Source organism: Chiloscyllium plagiosum, chromosome 21, assembly GCF_004010195.1.
Source record: "Chiloscyllium plagiosum isolate BGI_BamShark_2017 chromosome 21, ASM401019v2, whole genome shotgun sequence".
NCBI lineage: Eukaryota > Metazoa > Chordata > Chondrichthyes > Orectolobiformes > Hemiscylliidae > Chiloscyllium > Chiloscyllium plagiosum.
This window is the reverse complement of record NC_057730.1, coordinates 13,693,481-13,707,646: the sequence shown is the minus strand read 5'-3', so window position 1 is coordinate 13,707,646 and position 14,166 is coordinate 13,693,481. Positions and strand designations below refer to the sequence as shown.

The 14,166-nt window shown below is 40.4% G+C and overlaps 1 protein-coding gene across 6 annotated transcripts in view; it reads left to right on the top strand.

Moving 5' to 3' along the window:
• slc29a4a (solute carrier family 29 member 4a) overlaps window positions 1–14,166 on the top strand; it is a 145,794-nt gene that overhangs the window by 112,673 nt on the left and 18,955 nt on the right. For 5 of the 6 annotated variants that reach the window (XM_043711279.1, XM_043711278.1, XM_043711283.1 and 2 more), the window contains 3 exons: window positions 2,370–2,444; window positions 3,120–3,391; window positions 7,160–7,283. In XM_043711279.1, the coding sequence (XP_043567214.1) occupies window positions 2,370–2,444; window positions 3,120–3,391; window positions 7,160–7,283 (471 nt within the window). The remainder of the gene's footprint in view (window positions 1–2,369; window positions 2,445–3,119; window positions 3,392–7,159; window positions 7,284–14,166) is intronic. The other variant, XM_043711281.1, reaches the window with a different exon arrangement.

Below are 14,166 nucleotides of genomic sequence, written 5' to 3'. Positions count from 1 at the left end.
ACAATCTCCCTGCGTCTATCTTATCTATTCTCTTCATAATTTTAATTTTTTTCTGTAAGATCCCCCCTCATTCTTCTAAATTCCAATGTGTATAGCCCCCCTCCCACCCCGTCTACTCAATCTCTCCTCATAAACCAACCTTCTCAACTCTGGAATTAACCTAGTGAACCTCCTCTGCACCCCCTCCAGTGCCATCTCATCCTGTCTCAAATAAGGAGACCAAAACAGTACACAGTACTCCAGATGTGGCTTCACCAGAATCCTACACAGCTGCAGCATAACTTCCCGGTTTTTAAACTCCATCCCTCTAGCAATGAAGGACAATATTTCATTTCCCTCCAGTGCCATCTCATCCTTTCTCAAATAAGGAGACCAAAACAGTACACAGTACTCCAGGTGTGGCTTCACCAGAATCCTACACAGCTGCAGCATAACTTCCCGGTTTTTAAACTCCATCCCTCTAGCAATGAAGGACAATATTTCATTTCCCTTCTTAATTACCTGCTGCCTTTGCAAACCAACGTTTTGTGATTCATGCACAAGGACATCCAGGTCCCTCTGCACAGCAGCATGCTGCAATCTTTCACCATTTAAAGAATCGACCATATTACTGCTTTTTCTACCAGATCATTTGGTGCTCAATAATGAGGGGCCACAATTTTAAGGTGAAAGGCAGGAGTTTTAGAGGGGATTTGAGGAAAGAGGTTAGGAATCTGGAATGCACTGCCTGGGAGGGCGGTAGAGGCAGAGAACCTCAAAACCCTTACAAAGGATGTGGTGAATGCTTAAAATATCATAACACTCAGCTATGGCCCAAGTGCTGGAAAGTGGAATTGGTGTAGATAGATTGTTACAGACTCAGTGGGCTGTAGGGGCTCTTCTGGTGCAGTAGGGCTCTACAATTTATCCAGAATTCTTTTAAGAAGGTTTTTGAAAATAGAGCTGGAGGAGTGTTTCGGGGGGAAGGTGCAAAGAATGAAAGAATAGTGTCTGAAGGAATAGCTGCCAGTGACAGATCAGAGGGTGTAGGGGCAGGAGTAAGATGGGGCCTGAAAAGATTGAATATGGAGCACTGTGTCTGAAGGGGATCATTGGGATAAGGTGGACAGACTGTGGAGGGATTTGAAAGTTCCAATGTTAAATGATTAGAAAGATTAAGGGCATCTAGAATTCACTTCCCAAATTAAGATTGGAACATTCAACTGCAAAGTTGAGATTGGTAGAATTTTGTTAGGCCAATTTACTTTGAAGTTACAAATCCAAGGCAGGCTATGGAGCTCAGATACAAAGCGGCCATAATATAATTGAATGGCACAACAGCTCAAGGGGCTGAATAGCCTCCTCCCCTTTCTATGAAACATGAAAATCATGAGCCAGTGGGCCATTATAAGGACTACAATGATTGGTGTGGAGGATTCAGCATGAGCTATGCAATATGAATGATCTTGGCTGTAGGCTGTGAAATTTAGATTTGGGGATTCTAGTGAGGAATGTACTGAGGAAACCAGATATACTGAGATCTCTGTTGCCACGAGGAAGTGTGTGCATGGAGGGAATCAATATCCTTGAGGTAGAAGGAAAATCAGGGACCATAAAGGACAATATAGTGAGATCTCCCTGAGGCACTGGTCAATGGGTAAACTAACAATGCAAGAGCAGTAGCCTCTCACTATGGCATTGTGAAGTCAACAAGCTGTGAAACACTTTGCAGCACTTTATTAATAAAGCATACCATCCCCACACTGTCAGCCTTAACCTCAGACGCTTCACTATTCCATGAATTTAAATATGAGAGTTGGCAAATGTTACAAGAAGTGTTAAAGGTGGGGACATGGGACTAGGTGAGTTGATGTACAGTTGGGGCACAATTGTTTCTTTCTGTGCTGTAAACGTGCCAGCGTCTGTGTTTGCTTTTTCCTAAGTGTACAAGTGCTGTAGTGCTCTGGTGAAAATGAAGCTGTGCTTGTGTCAAATTTGAATGCAGAACATTGAGGTCACTATCTGACAATGGCAGTTAGTCAGGAAAGCTTATCAAGCTGATTAAACATTGATGGTTTAATGAAGCATTTTTTTTGGTCATTTACTCACATTTGTTGTGTTTATTTCCTGTTCCAAGCCTTTCACAGCTATTTAGATGTTATTTTGGTCTCCTCCCAATCATCAGTTGACCCCAGGCCTCTGCTTAATTTGCGACAGAGCCCAGTCTGTGAGGAGCACTGCTTCCAGTGGTCCCTCATCACTTGGTGAGGAATGACCTCACATTGAGACATTGCTGATTGCCTCCCCACAGTAAAGTTGGGATTAAGTGGGAGCATCACGCTGTTTAAATCAACAATTAATTTGTTGCATTTTCTTTCTTTGCGATGAAGTGCAGCAATCAAGTTTCTATGGTTACACTGGAATGTTGCCCAAACGCTATACCCAAGGGGTGATGACAGGCGAAAGTGAGTACTTGTTTTAAACGATTCCAGTCATCAGTTTTTAGCATAACTCCCAAATATTGAAAATATTGATAAAATAACACTTCTTCTGCAAAGACTTCTTATCAACTGTTTTAATGCCAATGGTACCATATTTCTCTTTTAAAAACAGCTAAGTGTAAAATATCCTGAGAAATAATTAATTTCTGCTACCACCTGTTAGAGTTGCCAACATTACTGGAGTATTCCTGGAAGTCTATGGTGAGCTTCTGCTTCTAACCATCTCTTTGCAGTCAAACAATCTTTTCCCTCCGCCTCCAAAATTTTTATTACAATGGAAAATGCACAAAAAACATAATGTCTCTATGAATTTGCTCCATAATTATTCAAAGCAGTATCTTTGTAAATCTTTGTAAACCTTTACCATGTGCCTCGATATTCTGTATATAATACATGGGCCAGAACTAGATGCCATACCTTTAGTGTGGTCTAATCAATGTTTGCTGCAGGTTTAACATGAATTCCCTGCTTTTCAATTCTACCTAATATTTTGAATGTCGAATGACTAACACCATAGTTAACTGGAATAAGGGAGAAGTGGGGGGAGGGGGTGGGATGCGGGCTCGAAGATCAATCTGTGGAAGGCTGTTGGCTTTAACGTCAGTAATCAATGCTATGAGCTTCTTTTCTCCATTGCAGGCACTGCTGGCGTCATCATTTCCCTCAGCAGAATCTTTACCAAGCTCCTGGTTTCTGATGAAAGGAAGAACACCATTGTCTTCTTCTTCGTTTCAATTGGAATGGAGAGCATGTGCTTCATCTTGCACTTGCTGGTGAAAAGAACGCAGTTTGTGCGATACTACACCTCTCACAGCAGCCGGGGCCATGAACGTCTAAAGGACAAAGGTCATGTGGATCAGGGCCCAGGTTACCGGGTCCATCATAATGTCAATACAGAGGAAGTAAGATTCGTAAGTTTTTACTTCATATTGTAAGAGTGAAACTCTTGATGTAGGGTGATATAAGGGATAGCTCTCTCAGGGCACCTGGGAATCTTGACATTGGCTCCCATGATTTGCCAGCTTTTCCCATTTCAATCATGTTCCAAACATGCGCTTGCAGGTTGGAGAAAATATGGCTTCATTAAAGATTGATTTGGGGGTGCCGGTGTTGGACTCGGGTGAACAAAGTTAAAAATCGCACAATGCCAAGTTACAGTCCAGCAGGTTTGTTTGGAAGCACTAGCTTTCAGAGCACTGCTCCTTCATCAGGTGAGTGTCAGGACTATAATCTGGTGTTGTGTGATTTTTAACTTCATTAAAGATTGTCTGACAAATCTGTTCCCTGGAGTGAACAGAGCCTCATGACTTTCTTGAAGCACAGGCCTTGTCTTTGATCGGAAAAGAGTTGATGTTGCACTTGCTAGCAGTAAAGAAACTAGTAGAAGTTTCACTATATTTCTTCAGTGCAGTAAATGATTATTTTAAATGATTCACTATATGGCTGAGACCAGACCAATGCATTTGCAAATGAACCATTTGGCTCAGTCATGGGAAACTGGTGTAAGAGATTTGAGCTGACTTTTAAATGGGATGCTCCCTTTGGGTGTAATAGGTTAATCTCGGCAGTGGTATGATAACTTTTGTGATTGCTTGGAATGCTGCAGATTAAGGCAGGGGAATATAAGCATTGGAATTTACTATAGAGAAGCTCAACTAAGTCAAATGTAACATTGATCTTATCCAAGATTTCACCTTTGACTGCCCAATGTAGAAATATTTGATACAATTTTGTACTATCGTTTTGATGACACAGTCAGACACTACGAAAGTGGCCAATTTATATTCAGTCTATCCTTGTAAATAAAAACAAGACAAGAGTACATCAATCTGATCCCTTTAACAAGATATTTTTTTAAAAAGTTGTTTTTTTGTCCTCCGCTTTCTACAGCATTAAACTGATGAAAAATTTACATCGGGTAAATAAAGATAAATAGTTTCCATTAGCTGAAGGGTTGATAACCCGAGAACACAGATTTGAGGTGATTGATGAGAAAGCTAAAGGAACGTTAGCAAAATCCTACTTGAACAATGATTTCGTGAAGATGTGCACTGCCTCACAAGGTGAAGCGGGCAGATTTACTAACACCTTTCAAAGGAGAGTCAAATTTTATTTGAAGAAGAAGAAATTCCAGTGTTTTGGGAAGAATCGGTTGGGGGCGGGGGAGGAGGGGAGTGGGAACCAGCTGGCGTGGTCTTCAAAAACCCTCTGCAGATTCATTGGCCTGCATCCTTTTTAAACTACTCCATTATTCTGTGATTCTTGGATGTCCTTCTTTCGCTTTCTACATCAACAACCTTCTTAAACGAAACCTGTCAATCCTCTGCCTCTCTTTGGCTAAACTGACCAGGGAATTGTTTTATCTTTAAGGGAAATACAATATGTTGGAAACCATCAACAGTTCAAACAAAGGGACAAACAACATTCACATTTCTGGTCGATGAATTCTTTCATTCACTGTCTTCACAGAAGATTGGGCAACGGGCTTGATCTCCCAGGGGTTTGTAATTGCTGACTGAACAGGCTGACACCAACCCCAAGTGGCCAAGGACTGAGTCCTGGAGTGCATAAATAACGTGTAAATACCCAACGGGGAATAGCCGAATAGAGATGGTGACTCTCCTATTGCTCCAAATGCAAATTACTATTGATGCTAAAAGAGAAATACCAGAATAAATAAAATTAAAATCACACAACACCAGGTTATAGTCCAACAGGTTTATTTGGAAGCACTTGCTTTCGGAGCGCTGCTCCTTCACTAGGTAGTTGTGGAGTATAAAATCATAAAACACAGAATTTATAGCAAAAGTTTACATTGTGATGTAACTGATATTATAATTTTATAATTTCCACCAGCGTGGAAGCAGTGTTCACGCAGTGAAGCTCCTATTGCCAATCCCACGTGGTCACTTGAACCAGATGAGCTGGTTTTCCAGACATGATGGGATTCCTCCTCCCCTTGTGGTCTTTGAGACTCTGGTATTGCCCAGTCTGACTGCCTCAACCTCTAGCAGTTTGATGCCTGCACCTCCTTCCCATTTCTCCAGCCACTGTCAGAGGCTTTGAGCTGCTCTATCCGTGGCTTTGGCTTTTGCTGTGCTGCAGCTCACAATTCCCAGGCTTCTCCTTTTTCTTCTTTCTGTGTCTCCCTTTTCCTCATGGCACATGCTCTGAACACACTTCCAGTCTGCCAAAGACACCATTCCCTACGTTGACTGTCCTATAGTCAATGAACAGTTCATTCCTCCCCCTCCAATACCACCTACCGGCGGAGGACCTGCTACATCTCATTGATGTCCCGATGTTTCTTGGATCTGATAATCCCAACCTTTATCTGTTTGATATGTTTGAGCTCACTATAATCTAAAAGCTCCCTTTGTTAATGGTTAAAAACCTCGCAGTGCAGTTGGTTCAGAAAACTGTCTTGTAATTTAGAGCTGGAGCTCCTCAAGGTGGAGCACTCTTGCAAAGTGCCCATGGCACAAGTGTTGTGACCATTTGTCTGTCCTCACATTCAAAGTTGAGCGCTGCTTTTGCATTGCGAATGGGACCCCAACGCTTCAGCCAAGCATCAATAAGTTATTTATTTAGAAGTGAAAAACTTCATTTTGTGCTTGAAAGGAAAAGAAAGGTAGGGTCAACTAGGGCTGTAGAACCATCTTGAGAAGATATAGAATAATTACCAATGGAGATAAACATTCAAACAGACCATGTATTAAAAAAATTCAGTGGAGCTGAAAATCAGAATATTACTGGTTGTGATGCTGAAGGAGATTAGAAATTAGACACAAGAAACTTCCACATCATGGCCCTGGGATGACATAAAGTGGGTGATCAGCCATTCATTCTTCGCATCTTTTTCATTTCCATAGAATCACGGAATCCCTATAGTGTGGAAGTTGACTATTCAGCCCATCAAGTCCACACTGACTCTCTGAAGAGCATCCTACCTGAACCCTAATACCCTGCATTTCTAATGGCTATCCCATGTAGCCTGCACATCCTTGGACACTATGGGGAATTTAGCATGGCCAATCCACCTTACCTGCACATCTTTGGACTGTGGGAGGAAACCAGAGCATCCAGAGGAAATCCATGCAGACACAGGGAGAATGTGCAAATTTCACAGTCGCCCGAGGTTGGAATTGAACCTGGGTCCCTGGCGCTGTGAGGTAGCAGTGCTAACCACTGAGCCACCATGATGACAAAAGACTCCAGGGGTTTGCAAAACAAATTCACTATCATTTGTGTGGACTATCCCACAAAACCAGAATTAATTTTCATGAAATCAGGAGTTATGTGAAACTGGTGGACATTAGCAAATGTTAAATCGCCCCACCCCCTCCTATACCACCTACCGGCGGAGGCCCTGCTACATCTCATTGATGTCCCGATGCTCTCTTGAACTTGATAAAGGTGAAAAGAATAAGGCAGTAGTTAAACAGGCAGTTAGTCATTGTTCTTTTAAAGGTCAATTTGAGTGCAAATGTTTAAGATGGTGGATTTCATCAGTTAGGCAGTGGCCAAAATAGGTGTCTGTAATAACTGGGATAATGCCTGAGATTGTATTGATGAAAATCTGCCCCTTCACCACCAAGATTAATTAGCCCAAACAGAAAACTCACCCTAGTTTTTCTTTTTGCGAATGACAGCTGCATTTCCTGCTATTTTTCTCTAAGGAAAACGGTACAATGGAAAGCCCCCAGTCTGATGTAGCTGAGCAGGATATTCCAGCCACTGCTGCCTACATGAGGTTTGATGCACCAAAGTCAAAGTTAAGGAGAACCTGGCCAGGTTTCAGAGGTAATTTTTTGTTTTGATCCTTTCCTGTTGTGTTATGTACAAGTGTTAATATAATTACCTGCCTGCAATCCAACACTCAAACATCATTCATCCAACCTCCATGGTGTTAATGTTCAGACTGCAATTGCACTAGGGTATATTGCATCAATTATGTTAGTATGAGGTTAGAAAATTACATAGGATATATAGATAAGGAGAAGAAATTTTATGCAGTGGATGGTATCCCTACCTCTGAGACAGACATTCCAGATCTCAGTCCCATTCCAGGAGTTGTTGGCCAATGAAGGTGTGTCCATAAGCAGCTAAACAGGTTCAGTATCAATCCTTCCAACGCTCACCAATGGCAGTCAATGAGAGTGGGAGAGATTCCTGGTCAGCCGCGTGATGGATAGAAACTGGAGCCTTTACCCTCACTAACCATAGCTCCAGGCCAGAACAAATTGCAGGGTGTGGAGGAGAGACAATATGATGATTGGTTCACTAGACGGGACAGCCAAAATGGATCATATTGTTGCCATCAGTATGGAGTTCAATTTCCACTTGTCAACCAGGGTAGCTTCAGGTGGCTGTCGAGAGTGTGTGGTGCTGGAAAAGCACAGCGGGTCATGCAGCATCCGAGGAGCAGGAGAATCGATGTTTCAGGCAGGAGCCCTTCATCAGGATTCCTTTCTTATTTAAATTTATTGCCGATTATCTTACATTGATGGTCTCTAGTCTCGTCCTTCCAGAAATAAAAATTGGAGGCAAGAATGTTACAAACTTGTGATGCTCTAAGGACACAGCAGTGCTTAGGGAATTTATCCAGAGGTCCTGCAAAATTTTGTGGACCAGTTAAAATCTACAATGCTAGAATATGGATTAAATGTGAATTCTTAAAAAGTCAAAAACAAAACACAAAAAGATTAGAAGAAACTAGAAAATTCGAAGAAAATTAAATCTGGATGGTGATTTATGCTTGTCTCCAACATGATGTTTTACTTGATGTGTCTGATGATGCTGTCACTTTAAGAAGGTTATTTTCTCCTTGGTTATTTTTGAAGTGAGGTTGTAAAAGCAGAGGTGCAAAGGAGTCTAGGGGAATTAACAGTTTAACAATGGAAGGGGAGTGGCCAGTTCTCCCAGTTCAGGATTTTTAAAGTTTGTTTTTAGCTATAGCAGTCACAAGATGTGAGAGTCCAGGAGAGTTGCAAGCTTCAGTAAAGAATGCATCTGAATTTCTTCTGAGATCTCTCACCTGATTGTGCGATCTCCTCCCTGTTAGAATCTGTGTTTGAATCTACCTTTCTGCCAAGGGGTGTGTTTAATTGATGTTACTGTATTAGAACAGTTAATTAATAATAGTTACTGTATTGGGTCGGTTAAGTTTTCCAATAGTTAAGTTATTCTAAATTCCATTTTCTTTTCTTTGTGTTTCAGCTGTAGTATGTAAATAAATTCTATTTTGCTTAAAGCTGAGTGGTTTGACCAGCTGCATCGTACCTGGAACATCCACTTCACATCTGCCTTTGACATAAGAAAAAGTTAGGGTCTAGGCTACCTTTTTAAAATATTTTGAGGGGGTCCCGCCTGGCCCATAACATGTGGTAATGCTTATATTATTGCTATTAATATAAAATTCAAGATATGGATATTGTGGTAATAAAAAATCCAAAAGGCATTTATTACAGCTAACTATTATATACAAACATGACATTTACAGGCACGTAAGTGGTTGGACTAACATTAAAAAATGACATGACACAGTGTAGCACAGTTTCCAATGGCATGTCATGCTTTAGATAATCTGATGTAAGCTGGAGTGTGAGACCTTTATACCTCAGCTCACATTTTATGCTACAATGGGAATATCACGAGTATATCTCCAAAAGGTATACTGACGTACCTACCATTAGCCAGATTACAACTGATGATGTTACAATGGGATAGTGTATATGTTTGTCGATTTAGAATAAATGATTAATACAATGCTCAGGGCAGAAAAGGACGTACAGCCAGATGCAACTTTGTGAATATGATGGATATGTGAACAAGAAAACTCAAGTTTGTAACAAGGGAAAAGAGCCTCTTCAGATATGACATTTTTTTTTGAGTGTCTTGGAAACCTGGACAATAAATACAAACCTTTGGTAGAAAATAGAGGCCTTTGAAATGTGGATACTAAGATGTATGCTTAAAATTCCAGATACAGAGGATAAAAGAAGTGAAAAGAAGCCTGAATTTTCAAGTGCAAATGCATCTCTTAAAAACTGACATGGAGAGAAAATGTCAGTATTTATGTCATTTGAACAGAGCGGAAAATGTACAGGGATCGTTTCTCGAAGGAAGTGTGGAGGGAATCAGGGAGGAAGAGTTGCCCTAGGCATAGTTAATGAAGGATGTCACGGAACAGTTGCAAATGGGCTTAGTAGATGTGAGAGAATGGTGTCTCTATATCCTTTAAATAACTCATCGGCTAGAATTGTAGGTCATGGTCCAGGTGTGACCCAAACATGACTCAATTCTCCACGTAGTGCCCCTTCTATAGAAAGGTTATTATTAAACTAGAAAGATGCTACCTGGACTGGAAGGTTTAATTATAAGGATAAGCTGGGTTTTTTTTCCCTGGAGCATAGGAGAATGAGGGGTGATTTTATAGAGGTCTATAAAGTCATAAGCCAACAGCTTTTCCCCATGATAGGGGAGGTTAAAACTAAAGGGCTTGGTTTAAGGTGAGAGGGGTCCAGCGGGGCAATTTTTTCACACAGAGAGTGATGAGTGTGTGGAACAGGCTGTCAGAGGGAGTGGTGGAAGCGAGTGCAATTTCGCCATTTAAGAAACATTTAGACAGGTACATGGATGGGATAAGTATGGAGGGATATGGACTAAACACAGGCAAATAGAACTAGTTTAATTGTGAAAGCTGGGCAGCACAGGTATATCGGACTGAAGGACCTGTTTCCATGCTGTAGTCCCCTATAACACTAATTCAAGTTTAGCAAAACTTCTTTTCAATTCTGTCTCTTTATAAATAACCCGTCATGTTTGATTTGCTTTACTGGGGCCTTTTTACTTCTATTTTTCTGTGTATTTGCATTCCTGAGATCATTGTGTTCCCCCTTTAGAGTCTTACTTTCCCAGTAACATTGTGATTTCCTTCTTTTCCTGACCAAAATGTGAGATCTCTCAATTATCTGTGTTGAGGTTACATGGCCCTTCTGTAAACTTATGGATATCTTCTTGAAATGTGTTGCAGTTCACTTCAGTGTTGATAATCCCCAAATTTAGTTGAGAGTCAGATGTTTGTGGGGGTTCCTGGGGAGCAGGGAAATTACCTATCAAATTTCCCAGGCCGTACCTACATAAGTCTGTGCATTAAGACCTCTGTGGTGTCCCCACATGCTTCTTGCACCATACGCCTTGTCTCCAACAATCTGGAGTCTGGAAGATCTGGGCTTTAGGCTTGAAGCTAACCTTGATGTGAGCTGGTGACATTCATTTATTGAAAGTACTCAATATTTGTATCAATCTTATTAGTGAAATTATCTTGGTTTTCATTCAGTTCTTTGCATGCATCACAAAAGCAGTTCAAACAGTTAATTTAGCATCACGGGAAACCTATCTGACTTCAGACTCTTTCACCTCAACATTCGTTTCTTTAGATCTTTAAAAAACAGACCCAGTTTAATTACAATTTTTGAAATAGGAAATGATTTGAAGGACAGTGAAGTGGGAGGTGGGAGGTGAATGCTGCCGATCAAAAGGAATTTGTGGAGAATGAAACTTCAGTGAGGATCAATATACTCAACAGGAAATTTAATGTGGTTGCTGCCAGTCCCAGATTTCCAGGGCACAAGATTGAAAAGTGGTTAATAAAATGATAAACTGGCATGTGAGTTGGGATTTCCAACTTGCTTGCATGAGTATGTGCTGAAATTTTGAAAAATGGCACAGTAGCACTTCATAAATACATTTTTAAAAAGTCTAAGTCACCTACAGGGAGCAACACCTGTCCTTGCCTCAGGAGGTATGAATGATTAAAATGACTAACATTATTTCAGTTCTCATTTGTACAGTTCAATAAAAATCACTAGGCCATAAAATTTACTGCAAACTCAGAACCAAGAAGAGTATAAAATAGTACGCATGCAAAATGAAAGTTATTTAGCACTTTGGTTTCTGAGAATCACATTAAGTCAGCTTTAACTTGATAAAATGCACAAGGGAACAAACTTTCACTTGTATCTTTTCTTTAATCAATGCTGAAGTAAAACTTGGGGATGAATGGAAATCTGGATGGGAACATTGTTTTTAATTCAGCCCAGCAATCTTCTTTGGATTCCTTTTCATATTAGGTACTCTCTACTATAAACATAGGATCAAGACAATGTGATCTATTGACCTTTGGCCTTAAAAAAGCAGCTTGTGGTCAAAAACATCATCAAGGTAAGTAGAGCGAGAGAAGGTCATTTAGCTCATCTTCCCATAGGAGAATATGTGCCAATGTTCTTCTTTCAGGGCAAGATTTCCTCTGGACCCTCTGACTCTACTGAAACCCCAGATCCTATTTCCTAATTCAGGATTCTTCTCAAATGCGCAATGGACTGCTGTCGGGATTCCCACTGCTAAGAGGGAACTTGTCAGTGAAATCCCAACTCCTCGTAAAGTTGGCAAAGGGTAGAAGGAGCTAAAATGGCTTCCTTTCAGGTGCTATTATGGCAAGTTGAGTCCATTAACTATTTTCTACTGTGCTTTCTTGGATGCTAGTTTTTGCACTCCTCAAATCCTATCTGGTTTAGTATTATTCACCAGTCTGAGGAGTTTATATTGCAGTCTGAATTCAAGGCATTTACGTAGATCAGAAATAGAATTGAATTCTCTTCTGGGAGATTCCTAGCTCATTGCATGAAGTGCATGCCAACATTCCGTCCTCTGGCACCACACCCAAACCAGTACTCACTGCTCCCTCTCTTCTAAACAATTCTTTATCCATCTACAAATTTTACTTAGTTTATGGCTATACATTGTCTCTCAGATGGAACAGTATTTGTGCCTTTCTCGAAGTCTAGCTACACTTTATTTGGTGCTTTCAAGTATCTATTGGGATAACTTTCTGGAAAAATATTAAAGCAAGTAATATGGGTAGGATTGACCTGTTTTGTAACAATATGGAATCCCACTTATCTGTACTTTCATAGAGATGTGATCCTGCACTTTGTACCTGAGGAATATAGGATTTCCTCTCTATCAGCATACAGGGTACGTGGGACTTGATATTATTTGAACTTAGGTCTGAGATATTTAGGCCTCCAGATAAGATGCCCTCTCTTACCACCCTCTGTAAATAAGTTACTTATTAATAATAGTTAGTCATTGTGTTTCGCCACCCTTCTTGGAAAGGGAATGTTGCATGGTCTTGATTCCAATTATATTCCTAACTCCCATGATGGCAGACAACACTTTATAGATGTCACTTGACACTAAATTGTCTTTGAAGTCTGTGCTATTGTTGGACTCTTGTTCCCAGGCAGTGGAGCTAGGAAATAACTTTTCATTAACATCCTATCCAGGTAAGTAGTAGTGTGGAATATCGGGTATTTATTTCAATTGTGGATGTCCCAGTATTGGCAGGCATGCTACTAGTGTTTACTCAAATAGATGCTTTCAAGTGGTGATCAATTCGTATGTATCAATTATTTTTCCTCAATCTTCTATTCTGACTCCATTGTATCCAGAAGGTCTTTCAGTTCTCACGATTACAGTAAGAGAGAGCTTTCCATTTGCAATTTACCTTCAGAGCAATACTCAATTCAAGTTCCTTCTGTGTCCTTCTCACTGTCAATTCACAATCTTCCCTGTGGTTTCTTTATTTTTCTCCCTACAGGTTTTGTAAGGTGCATCTCTCAATTCTTTCTTTTTGAATTACCTTAACTCATATAAGATTGTGTTACCTTGAACTGTATTTACAAATCTTTGGAATTCACTGATCCTGCCTTTTCAGCGCATACTCCTAAAAGATCTCCATTCATTCTTAACTGAATTTTCTGTCTTCCTTTTCTAATTCAATTTTACTTAAGTTCCTCACATTTTTTGTGAAATATACACATTTAAATTTTGATGTTTGATAATGATTTTATATCATATTTGATTATGTTATCCCTCATTCCATTCTCTGTCCTCTGTCAATTAACAGACTGAAATGTAGGCCATTAGTTGGCCATTCCTAATTGACTTGGTCAGACAGAAGTTGTTACTTATATTCAGTTATTTAGATTCTAGACCACTTGGGCACTCCCAATTTCTATTGTTTTATTCATTCTTGGGTTGTAGTCAGTACTACCAATGACGATACTGGGGATGTCTTATGAGCAAAGGTTAAACAGTTTGGGACTCTGCTCGTTGGAGTTCAGAAGAATGGGAAGTGATCTCATTGAAGCATATTGGATTTTAAGGGCTTGTCAGTGCTGAGAGAATGTTCCGCTTGTGGAAGAGTCTAAGACCAGAGGGTATAGTCTCAGAATAAAAAGACACCGATTTAAGACAAAGATGAGGAAGAATTTCTTCTTTTGAGGGTTGAGAGTCTTTGGAACTTCTTGGCACAGAGACCTGTGAGGGCTTGTATATATTTAAGACTGAGACAGATAGATAGATTCTTGATCAGTCGGGGAATCAACGGTAATGGGGAAAACACAGGATGGTGGATGTGAGAAATGTCAGCCATGATGCTATTGAATGACAGAGCAGGCTCAAGGTGACACATCTTCCTATTTCTTATGGTCTTACAGCCAGTGTTCATAAAAAGACATCACTGCACTGCTTCTCTCCTTGATGCTCTGGTTCGATAGCTCCCTGAGCCAGCCACGTACCACTGTCTTTTCCTGATCCTCCAGCTTAATGCTTCTACTTC